Here is a 25,765-nt window from a genome sequence, read left to right as displayed (position 1 = left end):
CAAGACTTCCCTCAAGAAGCTTCGATTCTATTAGGGAAAAAAAATACCATGTCTACAGAGAAATAGGACATGTACACAGAGTCAACGTAATTATGCATATATGCTGGTGATGGAGGGTGGAGAGAGAACCAGTTAGGGGAGCCTTTCTAGGCTGTAATTTGATTCAAACATTTATTAGGCACTTGCTATGTGTGTGCAAGGCACTGTCCTAGAGGATAATGATACAAAGATTAAAAAAAGTTCTTGTCTTTAATAAGTTTCCACTCTATTGTAGGAAACAATAAGTACATAAATGAGTTAAAAAAAAGAGCATTACAGCTAGAAAGAGGTAGGGAAGAGAGGGGAAATCAGGCAATTCAATCCAACAACAATTTTTAAAGTGCTTGCTGCGTGTCAGGCATTGGGTTGGTTGCTAGAGATATCAGGAAAAAAGCCCTTGCCCTCAGGGGGCTTACACTGCACTGGAGAGAAAGGCGGATGCACGGGAAGGACCGCTCCTTCACAAGAGCGGATAGATATAGGGGCCATATGCCAACGTCTCCAGGCAGTAGTTGATCTCTTCCTCCCACCTGCTCAATCCTGGTGATAGCCACATCGGCCTCCATGTTTCTGGCTTGTCGCTCTCGGGTAAGGTCATAGTACACCTTGCCGGTACAGAAGAGAAGTCTCTTGGTTTTTTCTGGGTTTTGGGATGCAGGGCCACTGTCTGGGATCACACGAAGGAAGTTGCTTCCTAGAACAGAACCCATGTTGGACAGTATTATCTCTGCAAATTCAGATGGCAAGAGCTGTTAATCATCAACCAAGAAGCACCGACACCCTCCAATCCTCTTAATTACTAATCTGAAAATTCCTCCAGGAAATGCCACGTATGAATGAGGTCAGACCCAGAGCCTGTCTAACTTGCTATTCTGTCTCTGAGGGGCAGCAAGGAAAACTCTAAGGAAGGATCGTTTGTATATGTGACACATCCCAATGATGACTCTATCATCCGAGAGTTAACTAAATACCTTCCTTGGAGGCTTATTTTCAATCTTTCAGGGTAATGGATTATCTAACTTCTAATACCTCTTAAGTCAAGTAATGTTTCCTTTTATTTTTCCTAAATAACTACGCTTTTCAAATTTTAAGAGGTCCTACTTAGTTTTAATATCCTGGGCTTGGATGAACACATCCATATTGAGCTTGTCTACATCCACTGTAATTTTAGTATAACCACAGCAAAAAAGCAAGCTTTTTGGTTGAAGCTGGTGTCTATTATATCTCAATGTAGCCTTTGTGTAAGGGTCAAGCCATTTAGCCATTTCAAATAGAAATAAGGCCCACTAATCTATATATAAGGATCCCTGAAGCCTGCATATTGACTTAATTTTAAAATGTAATGCTACTTATGTTTAATGTATTTTTATTTATTGTGTTAAATATTTCTCAGTGACATTTTAATCTGGTTTAGTCCACACTGGGCCAGGGATGTGTTTGACCCCTCTGATCTAAGAAATCAACCAGAAACAAATTCAATTTGCATAAGGTTTGTACGATATGAAGACGACCTGACGAAAGGGCAAAGAATTCTTCCGGACGCAGAAAAGCTTGAGGAAAATCCCTTGGTAGTGAGGCAGGCCCTCACAGGTGGCTATGTACCCGTTAGGAGGGAGAAGTGGGTGGAGAGTGGAAGAATGGGGATTCCCACCCACTTGCAAGTACAGCTAAGACATCTTATAGTGCAGGTTCTGCATTTCAACACTCTAGCAGGAGAAAGGTTCTATCTATGGATCCTCATGCTGATTCTCATGATTGGAAATCTCTACACTGGAGATATGCCTGGGGGGTTGTTCATTTTCCCACAATCAGGAATCTCCCTAACTCAAAAGGGGCAACTGTCTATGGGCGACATGGGACCTGTCTTCGTTTTTTCCTATTCTGACAACTACATTCAATATTCTTCATTCATGAACAAGGGGGAAAGATGCCAGTGGCATTCACAAACTGTTGTCAAAACACAACTGAAAATAGTAAAACCCCATGGCAAAAACAGAGACTGGGACATCAGGACTCAGGGTCCAAAAGGAACAGCAGGCCCTTACCAAATGCGTGTTTCTGAAACCCTTCCAAGACTTCAGAAACTAAGGAACAGGGCTATTACTCAGATGTATTTAAGACACTTGGACTAATTATATCTATCTCACCACTGGAATTACTCTATCATCTGAGGTTAACTGTTTACATTCTTCTCTTAACCCAAATAGCCATTTTTCTTGTAGGCAGAAACACTGTCCCTCAATACTATATCTCCATGCTGGAAAGGACCTTGGAGATCATCTAATCTTATCTTCCCACTTTATAGATAAGGAAACTAAAGTCCAGAGAGTGTGTCTAAGGTCACACAACTAGCTGGCAGAAGACTCCTGACAAACAGTCCACTGTCCTTTTTATTATATCAGATCATCTTTGCTGGTGTCCAATTTTCATAGCCTGGACTATAGACTGCCCAAACTCCTGGGTTGGTTTCTTGTAGTTGCTTTAATCTGGAGCCCACTAATACCTCTGAGGGAAGCACAGAATCTCTGAATTGTAAGGAAGCTCAGAGGTTACCTAATCCAACTCACAAATAAACAAAAATCTCCTTTACAACATACCTGTTACATGCTCATCCAGCTTTCCCTTGAAGACCCCTAGTGAGGGGTGAAGACGTCTAGTGAGAAAGAACACACTACCTCTCAAAGCAGTCCATTCCCATTTCACTTCTAGACAGTTCTAGAAAGTTTTCTTTACATCAGGTCTAAGTCTGTCTTTCTGAAGTCTTCACCAGTGCTCCTAGTTCTTCCGTCAGGGACTAAGCAATAGGACCAACAGTCCTCTGAGACTGATGGTCCTTCAAACACTACATAGCAGCTACCACCTCCCCCCCCTTCAAGTCTTCTCCAAGCTCAAAACTTCCAGTTCCTCTAACCATTCCAGAATTCCATGAGCAATTAAGTTAAGCTCACTATCCTAGAGTTTGCAGACTCTACTCTCTTCCCTTTTTTGAAAATGAACATCTGCTCTTCTTCAGTCCTGCGGCATGTTTTCCATTCTTTCTATGATGTTTCAGAGATTAAGGTCTGGCTCAGTAACCATATTGTCTCAGTCTTTAAGTACTCTGGTACATATTTCATCTGGGTCTGGCACCCTGAATTCAGCAAAGGTAACTCATTTCTCTCTCACTGTTGCCTTACTTATCTGTGGAAATAACTCTCCAGCCTACAGAGAAGTGACAAGCCACCACACCCTGGCCCTGGAAACCAAACAAATGACCAGTTAACAAACAGGAAACAAAGGCAGGTATTCTCTCCAGGCTTAGTCACCAAGGAAGTACTTGGGCCCCCAGCGTCAGGGAGCCTGCCTTATGCCAAGAATCCTGCAGCACAAGTGGAAGCTTACCCTCCCTGGAGTTAGGAGAAAGAAAGAGGAATAAACTCTCCTAAAAGAGTGCCAGGGAACCTCTTCCCCTAACTCTCTTACCTGGCAGCATGTCATCAAAGTTGGACCTGGCTTCAGGGTGACGCAGCAGTGACTTTGGAGTGAAGACGATCAACTGAAATACAGTGGGAAAAGACTCACGACAGGCTAGATTCAGTGCTCCAGGAGGGAGCTCGGTAAAGTAACTAGACTGTTGTTTTTCATTAATGGGATCCCGTACATTGCAAATCACCCCAACTCTTTACAACAGGTCCTCCATGGAGAAAGAGGAGGCAGAAAAAGGAAGAAAAATGCAATTCTACCTCCCCTTTCTAGCTCCCACACTACATTAAGTCACTAGGCACAGACTGAGGGAGAGGCAAATGCCAGTTTACCAATGGCACCATTCTGCTCCTCAAATCAAGCTAGCAGGGACTTGGTTGCCGGCACCCAGACATAACTACTGACAACATGCCCTATGAGAAAGTAACCACTCAACAGCACCCCTATTTATCAAGGTTGGGAGGACAGTATCCCTTTGGATGATTCTTCTATTTTATTGGTAGGGAATTTGGCTGAAGGGAAAAGAGCCTGGTACAAACAAGTAGAGGCTCATTCCTCATTCCCATATCTTGTCTCTACCCCAACAATTCAAATGAAGACCCTGTAGCACTCATTGTAGGTGGGAAGCTGATGCCCTGAACTGTGGTGAGAGTTGAGGCAGTCCTGAATTACCATCCTGGAGCAGACTCTCTCAGAACCCAAGTATTGTAGAAGAGGTGGAAAGAAAACTAAGGGCTCAGACCCCACCTTTGCACAGTTTCCTATAAGGGATACTTTCACTCTTAGAAATTCCATGAAATCAGCACCACCCACCCAGAACTCGTTCTTTTGGGATACAACAAGGTAATCAATATGGGTCTGTCCCTTGGATCAGAGCCTTCTTCTGTAACTGACCGGCTTCCGGAAGGGCAGCAGGATCTGTCGTCGTAGGACGTGGAAGAAGTTAGCAGGGGTGGAACAGTTAACAACAATCCAGTTGCAGTCATAGAGCTGACGCACATCAAAGTCATCAAGTTTCTGCAGCAAAGACAGCAAAGTGAACTGTCAGGGCCCAATGAGTCATTAAACCACCCCTTCTGCAGACCCACTGTATTCAAGCAGTGGTCTAGGTTGGGAAGGCTACAAAAGGAGAGCAATGGCATTCTCACTACTGAGCTGAAGTCTCCCCAGGATGGATTTAAACACAGCTGAAAACAGAATCATGGGATGCTCAAGAGCCTTCAGAGATGATGCTGAATAATTCTATCATCTTACAGTCAGAAACAGCATTGTGGATGAAGGCCTTCAATTAGCCAGTCCAGATGCTTCTCTAGACTCAAGTTCTAGGTCCAGTCATTAGATTATCATACGCATCTAATTTTTGAGTCCCATTCTGGAATTCTGTTTTGAGCCCCAATGCACTTCAATGCCCTGTTCAGACTGAGGAAAGTCACAAACGTCCTGACCCTATGCCACTTTTTAAAAAGGGCCATCTATGTCTTTTTATGACTTTAGTACTTAACACCGCACGATTTTACTCTTGGTCATATACTGCCTAGAGTTGTTCTTTGATTGTTTAACACTTACACAACTTGTCTCAAAATAGATTATAAACTCTCTGGGAAGGTAGGAGCATTCTTCTTTCTGTGATAAAACGGGATACACAGTACGGACTTAGAATAGTAACTACTTATTAACACAGTTTATTGTTGTTCATTTGTTTTTCCAGTCGTGTCCAACTCTTCGTGACCCCATTTAGGGTGTTTTTGGCAAACATACTTGAGTGGTTTGTTGTTTCCTTGTCCAGCTCCTTTACAGATGAGAAACTGAGGCAAATGGGGTTAAGTGACTTGCACAGGATCACACAGCTAGTAAGTGTGTGAGGCTGGATTTGAAGTCAGGTCTTCCTGCTCCAGGCCCGGCACTCTATCCACTGCACCTAGCTGTCCCTATTAACAGAGTTAGTCCTTAGTAAATAACTCTTGATTTGCTTCCTTTTCAGAGTAAAGTATCTTGAAGCTCTTGGATAATTTTAGCATATTTAGGCTATCCACTTCAGAACAGTCCTAAACCTTTCCTCCAACAGAGTACAGTAAAAAGAGCACTGGATTTAGTCATGGTAACTGGGTTAAAAACCCAACCCTGCCACTTCTTATTCACATAACCCTGGACAAATCATGGAAGCTCTCCAGGTTACAGTGTCCTCCTCTGTAAAACGACAGGGTTGGATTAGATGATGTCCAAGGTCTCTTCCAGTTAAAGTATCTCTGGTTCTCAGTTTCTTCAGTATCGTAAAGGACAATTGGAGGGAATTGCCATGGAGTGGTAAATATAATCAACAGCTTTCAAATTCAAGTCCCTATGTCTTTGGCAAGGGCAGGAAGCTACAGGAAGTAGCCCCAGCACTTCTACTTCCTTTGTACTCTGCTGAGGTCTCTCATTTAGGGGAAAACCAGCAGGCAAAGTGGCCACACCCATCTACCCACTCACACTAATTAGGATAATGAGGCAGTCATGTCTGCCAGTCTCATTTCTAAATGAAAGGAAGGTACAGAAAACAGAATGTCTGCTGCTGTCAATATCAAGCACCACACAAGCAATTACCAAGGTGGAAGCTGCCAAAAACAGGCAGATGACCACAGGAGTCCAAGTGGGAATTTAAGAAGGGTCAGAGGTTTGGGGAAGAATTTTCTTCCCTCAGCTACCCTCCCTTGGATAGCATGGGCTGTCTGCCCCAGGCTGAATTACCCACTCAGAGAGTCCCAACCAGGCCAGAGGCAACTCTTAACTTACAGGGAAGACATCTGGGTCATCATTGCACATCTGCAGAAACCTCTCTGGTCTAGCTGATGAATGCTCTGGACCCTGGAACCAAGCAAGAAATCAGTTTGAGGCCACTCCTCTGCTGAAGATCCCACTCTGTTAACAGATGCTTGTCTGTACCATCACTATCAACTTGTTTGTCTTGGGCTGGACAAAGGCCAAATTCTGTGTTTTTAGCACTGCTGAAATTCATTCTCCCTTCTTTGACCTCCCAACACCTTCTTCCCCTCTCATCTTCACAAACAGGGCACACATCATTAAGCATTCTTATCTGAGACTGCTGAAACTGGGGCTCTTTGACTTTTCCCCTTAATGAAGGCCTACACTATAGAGCCCCAGGGTCACTCATCTGGGCTTCCATCTTTTCCAAAACCAGAGATTAAAGATAGTGAGAAGTAGTACGGGCTGAGATAGTACTGGGGTAGACGGGGGCTTGGAAAGTTGGGGGTAGGAATGAGAGTGCTAAGAGGTCTGAATGTCTGAGTAGGTGCTGTCAAGGGAGACTTTCCACAATGACTCAAAACCATAAAGGGATGATACAAGTGTGTATGCATGTCATGACATGAACACATGACAAAGACAAAGTTTCCTGTTTTGGTTCAGGAAGAGGGGAGATCAGGTTTAGGGCAAGATAGAGAAATGGGGTCTTGGGGGCTACACCTAGAGCAGCTTCTTTTCCCATTCCCCATTTATACCTCCACAGAGAGAACTGGGGATAAGAGAATGGAAAGTAACAGGCAAATTTTTTTTTGTTGTAACCACAAGAGACAAGAACTGGCTGTTGTCTCTAAGAATCTTTGGGGGTATAGGTAGAGGGATCAGGAGCCAAACCTGAGGGTCACATGTAAGAGCTGAGGTCTAGAGAGCAGACTCTTTCCTAAGCAATGGGCTTGGGCAGGAGTGGATACTAGGTTGGGTCAGTGGAGAGAGAAATGCTCACCATTCCTTCCATGCCATGGGGTAGGAGCAAGACAATGCCATTCTGTCGAACCCACTTGGCCTGTCCTGGGCAGATGAACTGGTCAATGATGCACTGAGCAGTGTTGTGGAAGTCACCAAACTGAGCCTCCCAAAGGACGAGGGCATTAGGACTTGCCATAGCAAAGCCCAGCTCGAAGCCTGTGTAGTGCAAAGGAGGGATGAGACAGGGAGGACAGATCATTACCCAAGAAGTGAGGAAGGACAAAGATGTGTGCTCAAGGACATGCTCACTCAACATAGACATAGTGGGCTGTGACTCTCCAGAGGCAAGGGCTCACGGGCACTCACCTAGGACTCCATATTCAGACAGAGAGCTGTTGCAGACTGTGTATGGAGCCTGGTTGGGCCAGAGGTGATTCATGGGAATGCAGATTTTCTTGTCTACATTCTGGTCATGTAGCACATGATGACGATGGCTGGAACAGAAGAATGATTGTTAATACCAACTTTACCTCAAATCCAGCCTCAGACACTCGACACACTTACTAGCTCTGTGACCCTGGGCAAGTCACTTAACCCCAATTGCCCTGCCTTCCCCCCTCCAAAAAAAAACCCCAACCAAAAAAAAATATACAAACTTCACCCCCTTCCCCCTCATATGACCCTGCACTGTAGCTAAACATCTCCTAAGTGAGAAGCCATATCAGAGGAAGAGAGCTCCCAAGCATCTGTACAAACACAAGGGAGAGCTGTTCTTAATAAAAGCTGTCCAAAGAAATCAGTGTAATCACTCTTTTATTTCTTTTTTTGTTTGTTTTTTCTTTTGAAGGCAGTCGGGGTTAAGTGACATGCCCAGGGTCACACAGTAAATGTAAAACACTGGATTTGAACTCAGGTCCTCTTAACACCAGGGCTGGTGCTCTATCCACTCTGCCACCTGGCTGCCCATATGACTACTCTTTTCAATCCAAGGTCCCCATGACTAAGTGGACAGTAATGATACAATTGTAAGAAGGAGCTCAGGCTATCTCCAATTCCCATTCTTGATGAGGTGCTAACCACTACGCTTTACCTGAAGGTTCCCCGTTCAACATCCTGGCCGCTGAGCCTAATGTGGATCCCGTCTTTCAAGAGTGAGCCAAAGGCCATGTACTCAGCAAGGGCCCAGTCCACTGTTCGGTTCTTTACCAGTTCTCCACGGGTTTTTAGAATCCGACTCAGGCCTACGAAGACACTCAAGCTTAAAATCCCATCCCAGACTTGACCAGTAGTTTCTGTACAGGCAGGTTCTCAGTTGCACCATATTAATGAGTAGGGAACAGACGCCTCTCTCTACTCTTGGTTTAGAAAACAAGGAGACGGTTTCATTAGAGAATGGGGCTTAATCTTAAAGTTGTAGTGATTTGACTTTTTCTCAATACTTACATGTTATATGTCTACTAGGAGAGCTAGGACCTCATCCAGAGTCGTTTTGTTTTTTTTAACTCATTCATTATTCAGAACTACACATCTCAGATCAGAAACTTTCTCTGCATTTCACCAATGAGAAACGAGCCTCCTACTGGTTAAGACAATGACCACAGGCCATAAGTAGAAGCTGTCACAGAGCTCAGGCATCCTACAACTTATTGGGCTTTTAAAAACATTTTTAATATTCCTCCCTCCCTTTTTTCCCCCTCACCTCTTGAGAAGGCAAGCAATGCGATATTGATTATACATGTGAAGTCGAGCAAAATACATTTCTGTATTAGCTATGTAGCAAAAGAAAACATATTAAAAAAAACCTGAGAAAAATAAAATTAAAAAAAGTATGCTTCACTCTGCACTCAAAGTTCATTAGTTCTCTCTCTGGAGGCAGATAGCCTTTTCCATCATGGTTCCTTTGGAACTGGATAATTGTCTTGTCCTACAATTCTACAGATCAGTAAAGCTATTAGTTACCCCCGTGAATAGTGAAATTCTCCACAGGAACAGAACTGGCTACATTTCCTATGTGTGCCAGAACCTCTTCAGTTAGACCAGTTGAAGGGCAGGACATACTCCTGGGCTGTCCATCCAGAGTAAAAAAACCTGAAAAGATAAGCCAGAAATGGATTATCAATATGCCTACTCTTACAAGCCCTATGATGGAACACTGAAAGACAAGGATTATTCTGTTCTTCCTTGAATTTATTAATGAGAAAATGTGGGACTTTATGAAAGGAGATTCAGAGTAAAAGGTCTCAAGACTCAGATTCATCTGAGATCTTTCAAATTTGGGGGTTGCAACTTCAATCTTTTACCCTGCATTACAGTCACCTATGTACATATTTTATCTCTATTGGAAAATAAGCTCCTGAAAGGCAGAGACTAGAAACTATTTGTCACAGGATCATGGATCTAGATCATAGGATCATAGGCCATCGAGTCCAATCCTCTTGTTTTAGTGATGAGGAAACCAAGGCCCAGGGAGAATATGCGTGACTTGCTCAGGGTCACACAAATAGTTAAGTATCGCAGGCAGCATCTGAACCTAGGTTCTCTGATTCCAGGGGCAGGGCTTGAACCCAGTTCCTCTGCATCAAGAGTCAAATGTTCTTTCCCCTGTATTAGTGATTCTGTATGGCTATGAGTTACATAATACCACAGTCTCCAAAGAATGAAGGTTGAGGGTCACCTAACAGGCAATGGAGAGGTGCAGTGAGCACAAGTAGGCTGCAACATATCACCAATGAAGAGAAGTATAGGAGAAGTAGAATAAATCATGTATGACCAGGAAAAATGAGCCAGTCAGAGAGTGAAAGCAAGAGATAATTGATAGAAACCTTATGGAATATTTATGGGAAAACATGGAAAAAATTCACAAAGGAGAAGAAAAAAATGGAGTTACAGTCTGTACTGCTGGAGGGAATACACTCACGGATAAGGTCATAGATCCTTCGAAGTATAATTCTACTCTACCTTTAATTGTGTGTTCATTATGATGTGATTAACCTTTGAAAAGAGGCCATATCGTCCTGATAAAAAAAAGTGTGCTTTCTGAGATTCCCATCAGAGCTCTCTCAAATCCAGTTTATCTAATAGGCAGTTGAAATTTATAATTTTCTTCTTGCTTATTTATTATATTTGTCAAGTTCTGAAACTGGAATGTTGAAATTTTCTATAATTGTTCCCTTCTTAACCATGTTTTTTGCTTTTCAGTTAGCTTTTCCTTACCATTTGATGTGTGTGTGTACATACACACACACACACTTTTTATGTGTTTATTATCTATGGTACCTTTAAACATACTGTGGTTTCCCTGTTTGTCTCTCTTGACGGTATCTATTTTTGCTGTCGAATTGTCCAAAATTGTGATTGCAATTACTACTTATGCATCAAATTTTAGGTTCTATTTTCTAATTTATTCTGCAACTCTTATGTTTTAGGTTTCAATCCAGACAAGGCTGGAAGTAAGTTTGCCCTCTTTGGTGCTGTACAGCCTGTTTTGTTTGAACCAATCTAATCTTAGTCTCTACTCTCATAGAGTGATACCCTTTTCTGTCCCTTCTCAGCCCAGAGCAGATCTCTAGATATGACTTTTATTGATACAATCCTTTTTTTTTTTTTAACACTTCCTCTGTTCAGCCCAGAAAAGAGTGTGGTTCAGAATCCTCCCTGCTCCCTATCTCCCCATTTTCTGCTTGAATGGCTTCCATCTTCCACCTGCCTTCTAAGAAACACTAATTCATTCTCTCCTTGTCCTTCTATGGTAGTCTTAGAACAAAAAAGCTTTAATAAGTGACCTATTACTACTCACCAGGCCAGGGTGAGTCAAGCCAGTGTTTGATGTGTAGGATCTTCTCATCTTTAGATCTGGCAAAGGCTTCTTCACAGATCTTATCATACTTGGAAATCTCCTCCTAGAAAGTAGTGACACAGCACATCAGATACAAGACCAAACACAGCGAGCGTATCAGAATCCAGAGGCTGCTCTCTCATGTTTCAAGGGACGACAATTTTCACTCATGTTCTAAAACTTCTTACCAAGCCAAGAAATTCAACCTGTTAGCTCCCAGGCATCCTGGAGTCAAGGTAACAACTGGCCTTCTTTGTCCCTCAAATCAACCCCACTAGAAGCCTACTAAGATTTGGAATTTGTTTTCTATTATCTGGCTACCTGGTCTATTTTCTCTTTTCTTCCTAAATCTACTGAATAGGAAATTTCAGTATCCCTCAAAGGTTCAGTTCTGACCTCTCAGAAATCTTTGTTACTTATACACACAGAAAACAAAAACATATTCCATATAAATAAGTAAAATTTCCTTGTTGTTCAGTTGTTTTCAGTTATTTCTGACTCTCCGTGACCCCATTTTGGGGTTTTCTTGGCAAAGATACTGAAGTGGTTTGCCATTTCCTTGTCTAGCTCCTTTTACAAATGGGGAAACTAAGGCAAATAGGATTAAGTGACTTGCCCAGAGTCGCACAGCTAGTAAGTGTCTGAGGCTGGATTTGAACTTAGGAAGAGCTCCTAACTCCAGGCCTGGTGCTCTGTGCACTATGGTGACACCTAGCTGCCCATATATTTCCTTACAAAGTTCTTAAGTTCCAAGTGATTTAAAAAAAAATCATGTCCCACAGATTGAGGACTCCAAATCTACACCTGCAGTCCTGATCTGGCCCTGTGTTTTTTGTTTTTTATTCACACATTCTGCTGATATTTTAAATACTGAATTCACTGTCTTCCTTTCTTCAAAGCTGTTAATGGCATCATTACTCTCCTTATCCTTCAGTTTCTCAGTCTTGAAGTGACCTCTTTGCTTTTTTTTTTATTCAGTCTCCTGACTTGCTCTATTTGCTATTTAAAGGCTGCCATTATCTATTTTTTCAGACTTATTTCACATGATTTAAAAAAAATCTTAGTATTTTATTTTTCCCAATTGTATGTAAAAACAATTTTCCCCCACAAATTTTGAGTTCCAAATCCTCCACCCCCCAAATTGAGAAGGCAAGCAATTTGACATAGGTTATACATGTGTAGTCATATAGAACACATTTCCCTGTTAGTCATTCTATGGAAGAAAACAGACAAAAAACCCCACGAAAAATTAAAAAAAAGTAAAGAAAAAGTATCTTTGATCTGTATTCAGGTCTATCAGTTCTTTCTCTGGGGAAGGATAGCACCTGTTTCACATGATTTTCCACCTCACACTTGCCATTCCAGCCAAAGCAGCTTATTTGTAGTTCTCCATACATAACAACCCATACCTCTGCAAAGGGTGACCGCCATGTTTGGAATGTTCTGTCTTTTCAACCCTACTTCTTGAAATCCTAGCTTCCTTCAAGGTTTATTAGCTCAAATGCTGAAGAAACCTTTTGGGACCCCCACCCCAGTTTTTAGTCTCCTCCTACTCTGAAATTATTATTACTTTTTTTCATTGACTTGTATGTGTAGAATGTAAGTTCTAAGAGGGCCAGGGTTTGTTTTGTTTTTATATCTCTAGCACCTGTCACGTAGTGCTTGGTATATAGCAGGGATTTAAAAATATTTGTTGAACTGAATACCAATAGAGTGGCTTCTCCTTGTTCTGCAGCATCTCTTTCTCTCCCTTCCCACGGTCTTTTCCCTGATCTAGGGCCCAACATCAATTCACCTCAGATAACGTAACAAGGCCAGCCCCTCTCCATCTGCAACCATCCCAAGTATTATAACAGATTGCATGGTCCTGAAGCACTATTTACTACTGCCTGCCCACCCCCACAAGTCTTTAGCAACTCCCATTTTCTTGGGATGATAGTAAAACTCCAAATAATGGGCCTTCTACTGAACAGAACCTTTATCTAATTGCTTGGTCTCCTGCACGAGACTCTTTTCTCTGTGCACATGCAGCTTATTACCTTATCTCCAAACCACATCCCCCTCTTTCAAAACAATGCTTGAATCTTCTTTTGTGAAATGATCTCTTTCCTTTGAACTCTTACACTTTCTCTTTTTATGTATTTGTTCAGTTCAACTCAACATTCATTCATAAGTACCTACTATGTGCCAAGCATCATACTAGGGCAATGGGAATATACAGACAAAAAATGAATAGTCCCTAAGCTCAAGGAGCTTATATTCACCTGGGGGCAAATAACATGTGAATGAAAATAAACAGAAGGTTGGGTTTTTTCTTTTTGGAGGGGGGACAGGGGACACGGATGAACAGTAGAGGGTGGGGAAAGGGTCCACTAACAACTGGGAGAAATCTGGAAAGCTCTCCCGTAGGAAGAAGCACTTAAGCTGAGCCTCGAAGAGAGCTAGGGTTTCTAGAGGAAGAGGTCAAACCAAGAATATTCCTGGCACAGGAGGAAGCCTTTGCAAAGGAACAGAGATGGGAATGTCATGCATGTGGAGGATCAAGTCAGTCAACTGGGCCTACAGTGCTGGAGGGCTAGTAAAGTGTTATGGTGTTATCAGGCCTGAAAGTCAGGCTGTCGTTAGATGGGAAAGGGCTATAAAATTCCCAACAAAGGGGTTTTATTTTATCCTCCAAGCAAAAGGAAATCATTGAAGGCTTCTTGAGGAAAGGAGTGACAGTTTAAATCACATTTTATCTTGTTTTAAAGATATTTGTGTACATTTTCTGTCTCCTTGACTAGAGTGTAAGCTCCTTGAGGACAAAGACTGTCTTTTTTTTTAAAAATCTCTCTCTTAACACCTACCATAATGCCTAGGTGCTTGACAAGTGGTTGCTGAATGAAGAGATTTCCCAGACCAGCATAGCAATTCAATAAACCTAGCACTTAAGATGTAAGTACAATGAACGGATATGTGCCTCAGCTAAATCTGTCTCCTCTACTGTTATTTCATTTGTGTTTGAGCAGGATCCCCCCACTGACCGTTCTCCCACTTGATAAATGTAGTTGGCTGACTAAGTTTGACAAAGTTTTATGGAATAGAAAGGATAGTCCAAGTGAGTGCACCTCATATTCAGGCTGATTGACCACTCCCTGGGACACCAGGGTCTCGGCATATTTCTGCAGCACGGGTTTCTGTTTTCTGATCTGCTTGTACATGAGGGGCTGAGTGAACATGGGTTCATCCATTTCATTGTGACCATTACGTCGGTAACATACCTATACAGCAAAGGAACAAAGTATTAGAAAACTAAATTCTCTAGTTATGTTTGGGAAATAGTGAAGTCTCAGCAAAAACACACTGGGCTAGAACTCAGGAGATCCGAGTTTTAGTCCCAATATTACTACATAAGCTTTCACAAGTCACTAAACCTTCTGGTTCATTCCTCTCAGTCACCTTCTTAATTCTTAGGGATGCTTTGTGAGCTTAAAAAAAAAAAGAAAATGCTTTAAAAACATTAGCCTCTTCTTAAAGAGAAGTTGACCAAAAAAAAGACAACAAAAAAAACACAAGTCAATATTGGAGAGGTTGTGGAAAGATAGGTATGTTAATACATTGTTGGTGGAGCTGTCAAATGGTATCACCATTTTGGAAAGCAATTTGGAATTATGCAAATAAAGTGACTACAATGTCCATGCCCTTTGAACCAGAAACTCCATTGCTGGGCGTATGCAATCACTAAAAAAAAATCCTCATATACAGCATTCTAAAATATTTATTGCAGTACTTTTTATGATAGCTATGAATTGGAAACAAAGTTGATGCCATCAATTGGGGAATGGTTAAACAAACTGTGGTACATGAACATAATGGAACATTACTGTGCTGTAAGAAATGATATGTGTGATGAATATAAAGACGCATGGAGAGATCTCTATGAACTGATACAGAGTGAAGTAAACAGAGTGAAGAAAACAACATATACAGTAAATTCGGCAATGTAAATGGAAAGATACCAAAAACCAAAAGTTAATGTAATAAAATTATAAATATCAAGTGAGACTAACGAAGACATATGGAGAAAACACCTGCAACCCACCCTTTCATGGAGGTGGGAGATCTACAAGTGCTACATTGCACATGTTTTTGGACTTGATTTTTTTCCTCCTCTCTAAAATACTCTTTCATATAGGATAACTTTTGAGAGGGGGAAGGGAAAAGGATGGGATACTATGGTGATATAAGAAATAGAAAACATCAATAAAAACTTATTTAAAAAAGAGAAGGTAACATGCTTAATAAGAAATATCAGTTAATTGAGAGGAAAAGAACAATCTCATAATTAGCGATTTTCTATCACTTCAATGCTTCTGTTAGTCAGAAATAATAAGATTACTTGGCATTTATCTGTGCTAGAAAAGAGTAGAAAATAGTCTGTAAACTGAAGGCCAAAGAACCTGACTGATTCCTGGCAAAATCATAGAATGGGTGAGGTAATCTGAAGATATTTAACCTGAAGAAGTGGTGTTTGGGGCAGGGAAGCTGAGATGGACATGATAGTCTTTAAGTATATTTGAAGGACTGACAAATGGAAGTTCTGCTGGGTCCAAAAGGCTGAAGTAGGGGCAGTGGGTAGAGTTTGCATAAAGGCAGATTTAGGCTTATTATAAAGAAAAATTTCCTATTAACCATTTGGGCTATCAAAGTAGCATGAATGCCTTGGGAGAGTCCCCTTCATTAGAGGTTTTCAAGACTAGATGACCATCTGTTAAATATGCAGTAAAGGGGATTTGTATTCAGGTACAGGTTGGACCAGATGATCTTTGAGTCCCTTCTAACTCTCAAATGCAATGACTTTTGAACTGGGTGAATATTCACAAAGATTAAATAATAGGGCAAATTCTGAGTTGACAAGACAAGCTAAGATTCCTTCCTTCTTTCCTCTTAAACCCCCACAAAAAGCCAAAAGCAGTGAGGGCCAAGTTAAGGAGATAAAGCATTAATGCCCATGGCACTCACACACAGAGCTCCAGAACATCAATGACTGAATCCCATTGGTTACTTACCAAATCCACAACCACATCCTTATGAAAAGTGCTCCTCCACTCAGCAGCCACATTGCACACATACATAACTGCTTCAGGATCATCAGCATTCACATGGAAAATTGGTGCATTTACCACCCGGGCCACATCAGTAGGGTATGGAGAAGAACGGGCCATTCGGGGGTCTGTGGTAAAGCCAATCTGCATGAAAAATGTCCTGAGTTAATGAGGATTCTCCTGCAACCACTGAAGGCAGCCTCAGCTGCTCCATTGTTATCATTCATCATTATCACCACCACACTAATCTAATCCAGAGGTTTCAAAAGTGTGAACTTTTGGTGAGAAGGCCTACATACATTAGACCTAAGAGGTAACAAAAAACTATTTATAGACATAACAACTACAAGGGTTACCTCAATCCAAATCATTTCAAACTAACATTGTGATTGTCTTGTAACCAAACCCCACTGTACAGTCTAGAAATCCTGCTGTAAGCTATAACTTTATTTGGCTAAATGATCATTTAAAACATTGTTCCTATGGAACTGCTTTTGTTTCTCAAATACTGCATTTTGCAACATCATCAAGTAGAGCATGTCTTTCTGTAGCAGAGAGAAAAAGGCCCAGGCTTGCCGTAGCTGTCACCTGAGATGCCAGGAGAAGCTATGAAGAAAGGAGGAAGGGAGGGATGTAGAGAGAAAGGAGGTAAGACAGTTATCATTAGATCCTCACTCTTATTTACATAGACAAATTTTCAGACAGCTTTCCCCCATATCCTCAATGTGGCTAAACAAAGCACAGGGCTTTATAAAATGACATCCCTGGGGAACAGCAACAACGAATAACAACACCACACAAACAGAGCAGGACAGAAGACACAACAGGACTCTTCCGGATCACAGAAGAAAGGCTACTATCTCCAGCAGGAGAACAATAGTCCAAAACCACCTTCTAGCTCTTCCCTTAGGCACAGAAATACACTGACTGTAAAGCAGGTCCATCCACTCCTGCCATGCTTCTTAAACAATCAACTGGAGTGCAAAGGCCAGAGAACGGTTTATTTTGTTTCTGTTGAAAGACCAGGATGAATGCCTACCACTCAGAGTAGGGAGGCTTTTACAAAAGACTGGGACCTATAAAATATCTAAAGTTGCTTTTAAAATCATTTTCTCTTTCATTATCCTCCTACAGAGATGGTACAGTTGGGCAGCAATTGATTGGATCTAAGCACATAGTAGAAGAATTGCAGGTACTATCTGGGAAAGTAATTTAAGCTCTCTGGAACTACTTCCTCATCTAAGATGAGGGAGCTGGTCTAGATGACCTCTGAGTTTCCTTGCAGCTCTAGATCTAGGATCCTGTGAAATGTCTGTTGAGTTGAATATTCAAATGGCTCAGTGAGTTCCATCACTGTGGGAACTAATGCCGATGAATGGATGTTAAAAATCAGAGAGGGAGTATGGTACAGTGGAAAGACCTGGGTTCAAATACTGCCTTTCATACTAACTAGCTGTGTGACCAAGGGGAAGTCCTTTTACCTTTCTTTAAGCTTCAGGCAAGTCTTGAATAATAATAATAATAATAATAATAATAATGATAATAGCTAACCTTTATATAGTGCTTACTATGTGCCAGGCACTGTGCTAAGTGCTTTACAATTATAATCTCATTTGGTCCTCAAAACAACCTGGGGAGGTGGCTGTTATTATTATCACCCCCATTCTGAAACAGAGGGTAAGTAACTTGTGCATGAACACACAGCTGGTAAATGTGTGAGGCCCAATTTGCCTTTGGGTCTTCCTGACTCCAGGCCCAGCACTCTACAGCCACCTAGCTGCCCCTTGAAGACTATAATTTGAAGAAGACTGCAATCTGCATTAGTAGGAGTTCCATACTGACAAACCACAAGTCTTTGATAGAATGATATTTCTGACATTTTAAAAAGTAGCTTGTGTACTTATTCTCCTACAGAAGAAGAACCGACAAGGTTAGCCAATCATGGATATAGCACCTCCTATCTGGGTGTCATTCCCCAAGGACACAGGTCGCTCCATGGAGCACAATGTTCTTGCTACATCCTGAAAATGGCCAGGATGGGCTACCACGGATAAAAACAATTTTAAAAAGATTAATTTTATCTGTAAAGCAGATGAGAAACTCTTCAATGAAAGGAAAAGTCAGCTCTGGATGAGAATGTAGCCACCACAAATCAAACAGAAGAAAGTTCAGGGGAGTAGTCCAACCATTTTGTACTGTCACACCCACTTGTAACAACAGAAGGTGAGGGTGTAACACCATTGGGAAGGTAGGACTAGAGCCTTTTACTCTCTCATTCCTGCTGGATGGGAGATTTAATCACCCAAGTTGGTTTTTTTTTAACTTAGGAGTATTTTATTTTTTTTTCTAATTATATGTAAAGAAGTTTTCAACATTCATCCTTCTAAGATTTTGAGCTCCAAATTTTTCTTCCTCCCTTCCCTCCCCAAGACAGCAAGCAATCTGATATAGCTTATACATGTACAATCATGTTAGACATATTTCCACATTAGTCATGTTAATCACCAAAGCCTTTTCAACAGTGAAAGCTGCAGCTTTGTAGTAGTTACCAGTGTTTGGGTCATGTTCCTTTCTTAGACGATTAATTTCCTAAGGGCAGGAACCCATTACATCTCATCTCTGAATTCTTTCTCACTGCTAGCTCCTATCACTGGGCTCTCTCTGTGTGCAGTAGGTAATATTTTTTGAACCAAAATAAATTTGCAGAAGTTTCTTTCACTGATGCTGATTATAAGATGATCTTTGAACAGTCAAAATGCCTATGTTAAGGAATATAGCTAAATTTTTCAGTAAGGTTTATGAACTTTAAGGGTTAGATAGGAAAAATCCATGTTACCTGATTGTTAACGACCACGTGCACAGTGCCATGCGTAGTGTAGGAGGGAAGGTCACTCAAGTGGAATGTCTCATACACAATACCCTGCCCAGCAAATGCAGCATCTCCATGTATAAGGATGGACATCACCTTAAAGACACAGGAGAACAGGGAGACAGTGAATTCAGGGATCCTAAGAATCCAGATGGAAAATTTTTCCCTTTAGATCCTCAAACTCTGTAAGTATAGTGGAGGTTGAGATGGAATTTTTTTGGCAGTGAATTTAGAAAGAACCAAATTTGATGGGTAGAGGATCCAGAGAAGTTAACCAAGTTGACAAAAGGCAATATAGTGTAATGTAAGGATAAAGGCCTGGTTTTGGAGTCAGGAAAACCCTGGGTTTGAATCCTGCCTCTGACATACTAGTTGGATAATCACATCATTTAACTTTTCAGTAGCCCAGGCTCTAAAACCATAAGTTAAGACAGAGTTGCTGATTTATATTGGTGAAGGGAGTTTTCACAAAGAGAATTCCTGGTACTGATAAAATCACAGATTTGGCCCATGGGTCTGAACCAAAAATAAGTGTCACATTCAAACACACAAAAAAGTTAACTTGGCAAGGTGACTGATGAGTGTCAATGGTGACATGCAGAGGCCTTGCTTTTTAACTGACTCCAGAGACTTTCACAGGCTTTGGGGCATGATGCCTCAAACTGTATTTACTTTAAAATCACTATAACAGGGTCATTAGTCTGAATTTTTACCTTTTAAGTTTTCATGTCTATTTCTTTCCCCCCCAGAAATTGTCAACTTTGTTTTTCTAGGCTAGTTATCTACTTCATTTTCGGCTCCAATCTCACGTCCCAATATTCTAGTAGCTCAATAATATCTTACTGCTAGATCTCATCACTCCTTGTGACCTTTTCTTGGTTCTCTGGCCATGCTTCAGTGCTCAAACATCTCAACTCATTTGTCATTACCATGGCTCCCCACACAGTAAGTGGCTGTAATTGCAGTTTCAGGGACATGATAAACAGGATGAAAAGATGTAATTACATACCACGCATGTAAATCTGATGGTAACTGTCCACTCGCTAAGGATTTATTTAGCACTGGGTCTCAAAATTGTGGTCCACTGGGCACGAGCTGTGTCTGTGTTTGCTACATTCTGGCATTTGAGAAATGTCTTCAGATAATAAAAATCCCCAAGGCTGCATAAACACTAAGCCAAATTTGGTCAGGACTCACAAATCTTGTATAAGGTTACATAATCTTTCATGTGTATTGGGTGCCATTATGTAATAGACATACCCTAGGTTTCAGATTTCTTAACTGTAAAAAACACTGAATTCCCTGGTAGATACAGAGCAGCAGCTACCAGAAAATGGGTGCAAGCAGGAATAGGAGGTGAGACAGGGGTATGGAGCCACTTGTGCCTGGAGGGGAAGAGAATTCTGGGGGGATGGAAAGACTGGGGAAGGTAAGAATAGAGCTGCTGGGAAAGAGGACAGTGGAAGAGAAGGGAATGGAAGAAAAAGAGAACAGCTGCTGTCAAATAAATGGTTCAAACTCCAGAGTCAAACTCTGACTCCCCAGGGTGGTTTCCTTTAAAGTTTTAAGCCTTTTGTTTTTACACAACAGTCATTTCCTGGTATGGTCTCCCCAAGCCCACATCTTGAACCATCGTCCCCTGTGCAGTGGAGGGTGCTGGATGTGGATCCAGGGAGGTTGGCTTAGATCTTGGCTTTGCCTCTTACTATACCTTTGTGAACTCTGGCAAGTCACCTCACTTCTAAAGTTCTGTTTCCTCTTCTGGAAAATGAGGAGTTTGGATCAGATGACCCTTGAGGTTCCTTCTAGCTCTAAATTTATGAGTTAGGAATAAAACCAACAGACATGGTGACCTCCTGTCTAGGTGAGCCTCATTTTACGTGTGTCCTCTAGAATTTCTTAAGAGAGAAAATTATTAGTCTTCATCTGCAAAATACGGTATACTTTGACCAGGCCCCAAATTTCTAACCAAAATCAGGAAAATGTAAGCTCCCTGTGGGGGGAAATGGATGGATGGACAATAGTTTCCTTTTTGTCTTTCCATACCCAATGTCTGGTACATAGTAGGTGCTTAATAAGTGCTTGCTGATTGAATGAAAGATAAAGATTTTTGCTAGGCAAATGGCAGCTTATTTTTGGTTTAGAAAAGACAGATGATTTTAAAGTGTTCATTTTTGTTCATGTTCTGTGTGTTGCTCACAATCTCATTATTTTTCAGGGATACAAGAGAATTTCCTGATTTTAAGAAAGACAAGGCAATCCAATTCACTTTCTCCTTTTTTCAAAGAAAATTTTACATAACATCTTGCCTCCCTCTGCTGCTCAGGCCCAAACATGATGGGCAGAATATCTTGTAGTCAATATGTCAGTGAACTAAAAGGCCAGAGGAAATTCTCTGGCAAAAGAGGAGGAGACAAGAGAGACCAGGACTACTCTCCTTTCAAAAGGCCTCCAGAATAGCCAGCCCCCCAAAAAAGCCCCTGGGGTAGCTGTATTCTAAAGCAGGTGTCACGTACTTGGATGTCCTATGGCCAACAAGCCTGTGTTCTAGCTTCATTACCCATCTCTCGCAGTACTGATCCTATGGTCATTAATTTAAACGACACCAGCCTTTACATATTACCTTCTACTTTTCTTTCGTTATTAGTTCTTCTCTTCCATGACCTCTGAAATTACTATCCTACATTCTTCCTTATCAACATTTTGTACCTCCCCAAATAGAATCTGACCAGAACCAGCACTCTCTGGGGGTAGAGAGGATTTCATTTTTCTCAGCACCTGGGACATAGTAGGTGCTTAAATAAATGCTGTTCACTGATTCCTGCATCTCTAAGTCTGAAGAGGGAGCATGGTATAGTGGAAAAACTGTTGGACCTGGCATTAGAGGACCTGGGTTTGTATCTCAGCTAAGCTCACTCTTCTGGGCCTTGATTTCTTCATCTGTAAAATGTAGATGTTGGACTATGTGATTGCTAAGGTAGCCTTCTACCTCTCCAGATCCCATGATCCTAGTTAATAGCTGAGCTATTACTTCTCATTCTTCCTTTTCTTTTGAGCCTTTAACTGGTCACAAACTTAGAGTGATTCCTCTTTTGCAAAGTCTCTTAAGCATCTCCTCTCCTCTTTATGTCTATTGTCACACCCTGTTTCCAGGCCTTCACTACTTAAAATATTCCAATAGCCTTCTAACCAGCCTCAAAAACTCCAGGCTTATGTCACTGCCAGATTAAGCTTTTAAAAACCACCTTTGTTGTTTCACTCACCAGACTGTAAGCTCCCCAATGGCTGAGTCCACAGGATCACAGCCCTAAAGCTGGAAGGAACCTTGGAGGATATCTAGTCCAACCCCTTCTTTAGAGATGAGGAAACTGAGGCCCAGGAAAGTTAAATGACTTGCCCAAGGTAACACAGTTACTAAGGTCATGGTATTGTATAGTGGAAGTAGCAACAGCTTTGGAGATGACAGCCTGGGTTCAAACTCTACCTCTGATACAGTGTGAACTCACTAGCTCTGTGCCCATGTTTTACTGACTTTCTAGCCTGATACTGCTAAGCACTGAGCTTTGCACATTGTAGATAGTCAAATATTTGTTGAATAAATGAATCTTAAGAACCTATAACGACTCCCTGTGAACTGTCAGGTAAAGTCCCAGATCCTTAATGTGGCGTCTGAGGTTCTACATAAGCTAAGTCCACCTTCTCAGACTCATCTCGTCTCCTCCTTCCTCAGGTGAGCCTTCTGTTTTAGGCTGCCTGGCTTCCTCGCTGCTCTGCCCACATATCACCTCTGTTTCTGGTCTCTCCACTCTTTCCCCTGCAAAGTCCTTTCTTGTCCAACTATTAAAATCCTATTCCTTCATCAAGGCCCAGCACAAACTCACACTTTTTTTTTATTCATAACAAGAAAATTTATTCTCTTCTAACACAACAAGCCTGAATGCCTTTTTATTTCCTTGTCAAGCTCCATTAGCTGCTACTAACTTCTTTGAGTTTTCTCCTTCCAGTAAAGGTGGTTATTCTTCAGGGATGTGTGTATAAGGGGAGAAGGGAAAGTAGAGGAAGAAAGGGAAAGAGAAAAGGAAACGGAGAGAGAGAGAAAGGGAGAGAAAAGAGGGAGAGATGGAGAGTGTGTACACATGAGTCTTCCTTTCTGCGCCTTGCCTTTCCCATCTGTAAAATATGGATGTTACACCTAATTTAAAGAGTTGTGATGAAGCTCAGACTAAGTAAAGACTGTTGCAAACTTCAAAGTGCTACCCGTTGTTATTCCCTACAGGGAAATGAAAGAGAAGAGAAATAACACATTTTTGGAGGGCTATCACTTTGGGATGAAGCATCTAATCTTGGGATGGTTATTCTCACAGGAATTTTGGTTGGGGTCTGTGAACTCCTGCTATTCAAAATTTTTCAAGTGCTAAGATATGCTTGACAAACTTCAAGTCATTTCTAAGGAGAAAAAAACATCACCTAGAGAGTTTTGTGTTCTATGATACATGGAGGTGGTGGCACCCTGAACCTGACTATGTGGTTCTGTCAATCATATTCACAGTTATCATCCTCTAAGGAACATTACCTTCTTTCCTTCAGTATCCCCACAATAAAACTGCTCAGCTTTGGTTTTTCCCATAACCACTGGGTCAGCAGCCTCTAGGTGAGAAGGGTTTGCCACCAATGACAGCGTGATGTTTCTGTCTGTTACTCGGTTAATCCTCCGGTGATACATGCCCAAGTGATATTTCACATCGCCAGAACCCTAGACACATCAATATGTCAACATATTTGGCAGAAAAAAGTAATATTTTTATTGCTAGAAATGTAAAATTGTTTTAGTGTCTAGAGAGTAGCTGTTCTAGAGAAGCCCCCTTTCTCACTCACAGTCTCCTATTCTTCTCCAGTAGTGGTGTCAAACTTAAATAGAAATGAGAAACTGAAGCAAAATATTTTGCCAAGGAACATTCTTTAACCAGTGTGTGGCTAGGCAAGATGAGAATGGAAAACTTTCCCTTGTCATTCTAGAATACAGATCTTCCATATCAGAGGTGTCAAACTCATGGTCTTGGCAAGTGTGGCTGAATCAGATTAAAAAATAGTGTGGAAATATTTGGGGTAGCCAGGTGGCACAGTGGAGAGTGCTGGGCTTGGAATTAGGAAGACTCATCTTCCTAAGTTCAAATCCAGCCTCAGACATTTCCTAGCTGTGGGACCTTGGGCAAATCACTTAACCCTGTTTACCTCAGTTCCTCATCTGCAAAATGATCTGGAGGAGATGGCAAACCACTCCAATATCTTTGTCAAGAAAAACCCAAAACAGGGTGACGTGAAAAGTTGGGACACAACTGAGCATGGTAAGAAAAGTTTCACAAAAAAATTATAAAAATACAACACAAATATTAATTTATGGTTTTCTCAGGGATCTGTTTCTATTTGAATCTGACACCACTGCTCCAGACCAAAGCCTAAGGACTTGGCTTCAAGGCTGACAACCCGTGCTTTTGGTATCAAAGGGTGCTTAACCAGGTAATCTAGCCTTGCTCATCATTCGGCTACTTCGCCATTGAGGGAAGGTCCTTTGCCATTGTTCTTTTAATTCTCCATTCCCTAACATCACAAAAGGTATCCTGGTCTGCAGGAGCTCATCACTAGTGAAAGGTTAATAGATATGACACTAAAGACTGGCCAAACCAGTCCCAAGGAAAGGTGGTGTTTCAAGACTACGTAAGTCATGTTCGCTACCAGCAAACCAGAATACTCCATGCACTTTCCTCTAGGGAAGCCTTAGCAAACCAAACAGGCTCAGTAGACAGGATTAACTCCACAAACCAGGTCCCAAGAAACCTCTTCAGCAGTCCTCAGTAGTGAGGGCTATCAAGTTTAGTAGATGCCAAGCTCCAGTGAAAGCAGGACAAGTGACTCACCTCATCAGCTGCCTCCAATTTTGAATCAAATTGACAGAAAATCTGCTCCAGTTCCTTCCTGATCACATTTGCAAGCACATTCAGGCGCCCTCTGTGTCACACACACAAACAAGGTGGGATCAGCAGACCTGAACTGACAGCAGTCCCTGAGTCCAGTGACAACAGCCACTGTTGCATTCAACCTCTACTTAACCTGCAAGTCTTGTCCTCTTCCTTCTGCCCCCACTGATCACTCATGGCACACAACCACTCCTCTCTTGGTGCCACAGGCATAATAACTATTGGGGGCCAACAGAGCACCAAGTCACTGTCACCTGACAGCCCAAATTTCTACTTTGTTCAGGGGTGGATGTAAAGAGCCCTATCTCAGGCTGCAGTTTTCTACAATCCACCTCACCCATAGAGATGTTATTCTTCTCCATATTCTCTTTTTTGTCCTCCCTCAACACGGTTCCTGATGATTTCTGGCCATCCCTTTTAATTCCGATAGCACCAAACTCCACTCCTGGGAGATATTAAGTACTAATCTCAATGTTTAAGATACAGTGGAATTGAGAGTCAGAGGCCCAGCTGGCTCTGCCAAATACTGGTTCTGCCACTAATGACCTTGGGAAAGCTCTGGACCTCTGAGCTCCAAAGTCCTAATCCCAGGATCCTAGTTATTGTTCCACAAAGGGGCATCCTTAATACAAGTCATGATAGGAATGGCTCTTACTTCTAACACAATGCTATGCAAAGTCAGCGGTATACTATAATAACCTCCAAACTGAGAAGAGGGCATTTTGAACAAGTATGTTGGGTGTTCTCCCAAAGCAAGTAAGACACGAGGATCTTCTACAAAGGGCATTTTCCTGTA

At 41.7% G+C, this 25,765-nt stretch overlaps 1 protein-coding gene across 1 annotated transcript in view; it reads right to left on the bottom strand.

Annotated features, from left to right (window-relative positions):
- The window catches only part of OGDH (oxoglutarate dehydrogenase), a 93,241-nt gene that overhangs the window by 2,580 nt on the left and 64,896 nt on the right, over positions 1 to 25,765 (bottom strand). The window contains exons 8-21 of the mRNA XM_036750280.1: positions 24,910 to 25,000; positions 23,568 to 23,747; positions 18,962 to 19,090; positions 16,090 to 16,269; positions 14,149 to 14,301; positions 11,003 to 11,105; positions 9,166 to 9,294; positions 8,297 to 8,447; positions 7,573 to 7,700; positions 7,244 to 7,422; positions 6,274 to 6,345; positions 4,396 to 4,518; positions 3,502 to 3,574; positions 570 to 733 (exon numbers count right to left, since the gene is read on the bottom strand). Of these exons, the coding sequence (XP_036606175.1) occupies positions 570 to 733; positions 3,502 to 3,574; positions 4,396 to 4,518; positions 6,274 to 6,345; positions 7,244 to 7,422; positions 7,573 to 7,700; positions 8,297 to 8,447; positions 9,166 to 9,294; positions 11,003 to 11,105; positions 14,149 to 14,301; positions 16,090 to 16,269; positions 18,962 to 19,090; positions 23,568 to 23,747; positions 24,910 to 25,000 (1,855 nt within the window). The remainder of the gene's footprint in view (positions 1 to 569; positions 734 to 3,501; positions 3,575 to 4,395; positions 4,519 to 6,273; positions 6,346 to 7,243; positions 7,423 to 7,572; positions 7,701 to 8,296; positions 8,448 to 9,165; positions 9,295 to 11,002; positions 11,106 to 14,148; positions 14,302 to 16,089; positions 16,270 to 18,961; positions 19,091 to 23,567; positions 23,748 to 24,909; positions 25,001 to 25,765) is intronic.

Source organism: Trichosurus vulpecula, chromosome 3 (assembly GCF_011100635.1).
Source record: "Trichosurus vulpecula isolate mTriVul1 chromosome 3, mTriVul1.pri, whole genome shotgun sequence".
In the NCBI taxonomy this organism is placed as follows: Eukaryota; Metazoa; Chordata; class Mammalia; order Diprotodontia; family Phalangeridae; genus Trichosurus; species Trichosurus vulpecula.
Note: the sequence above shows the minus strand (reverse complement) of the source record. Positions and strands in the feature narration are given on the sequence as shown.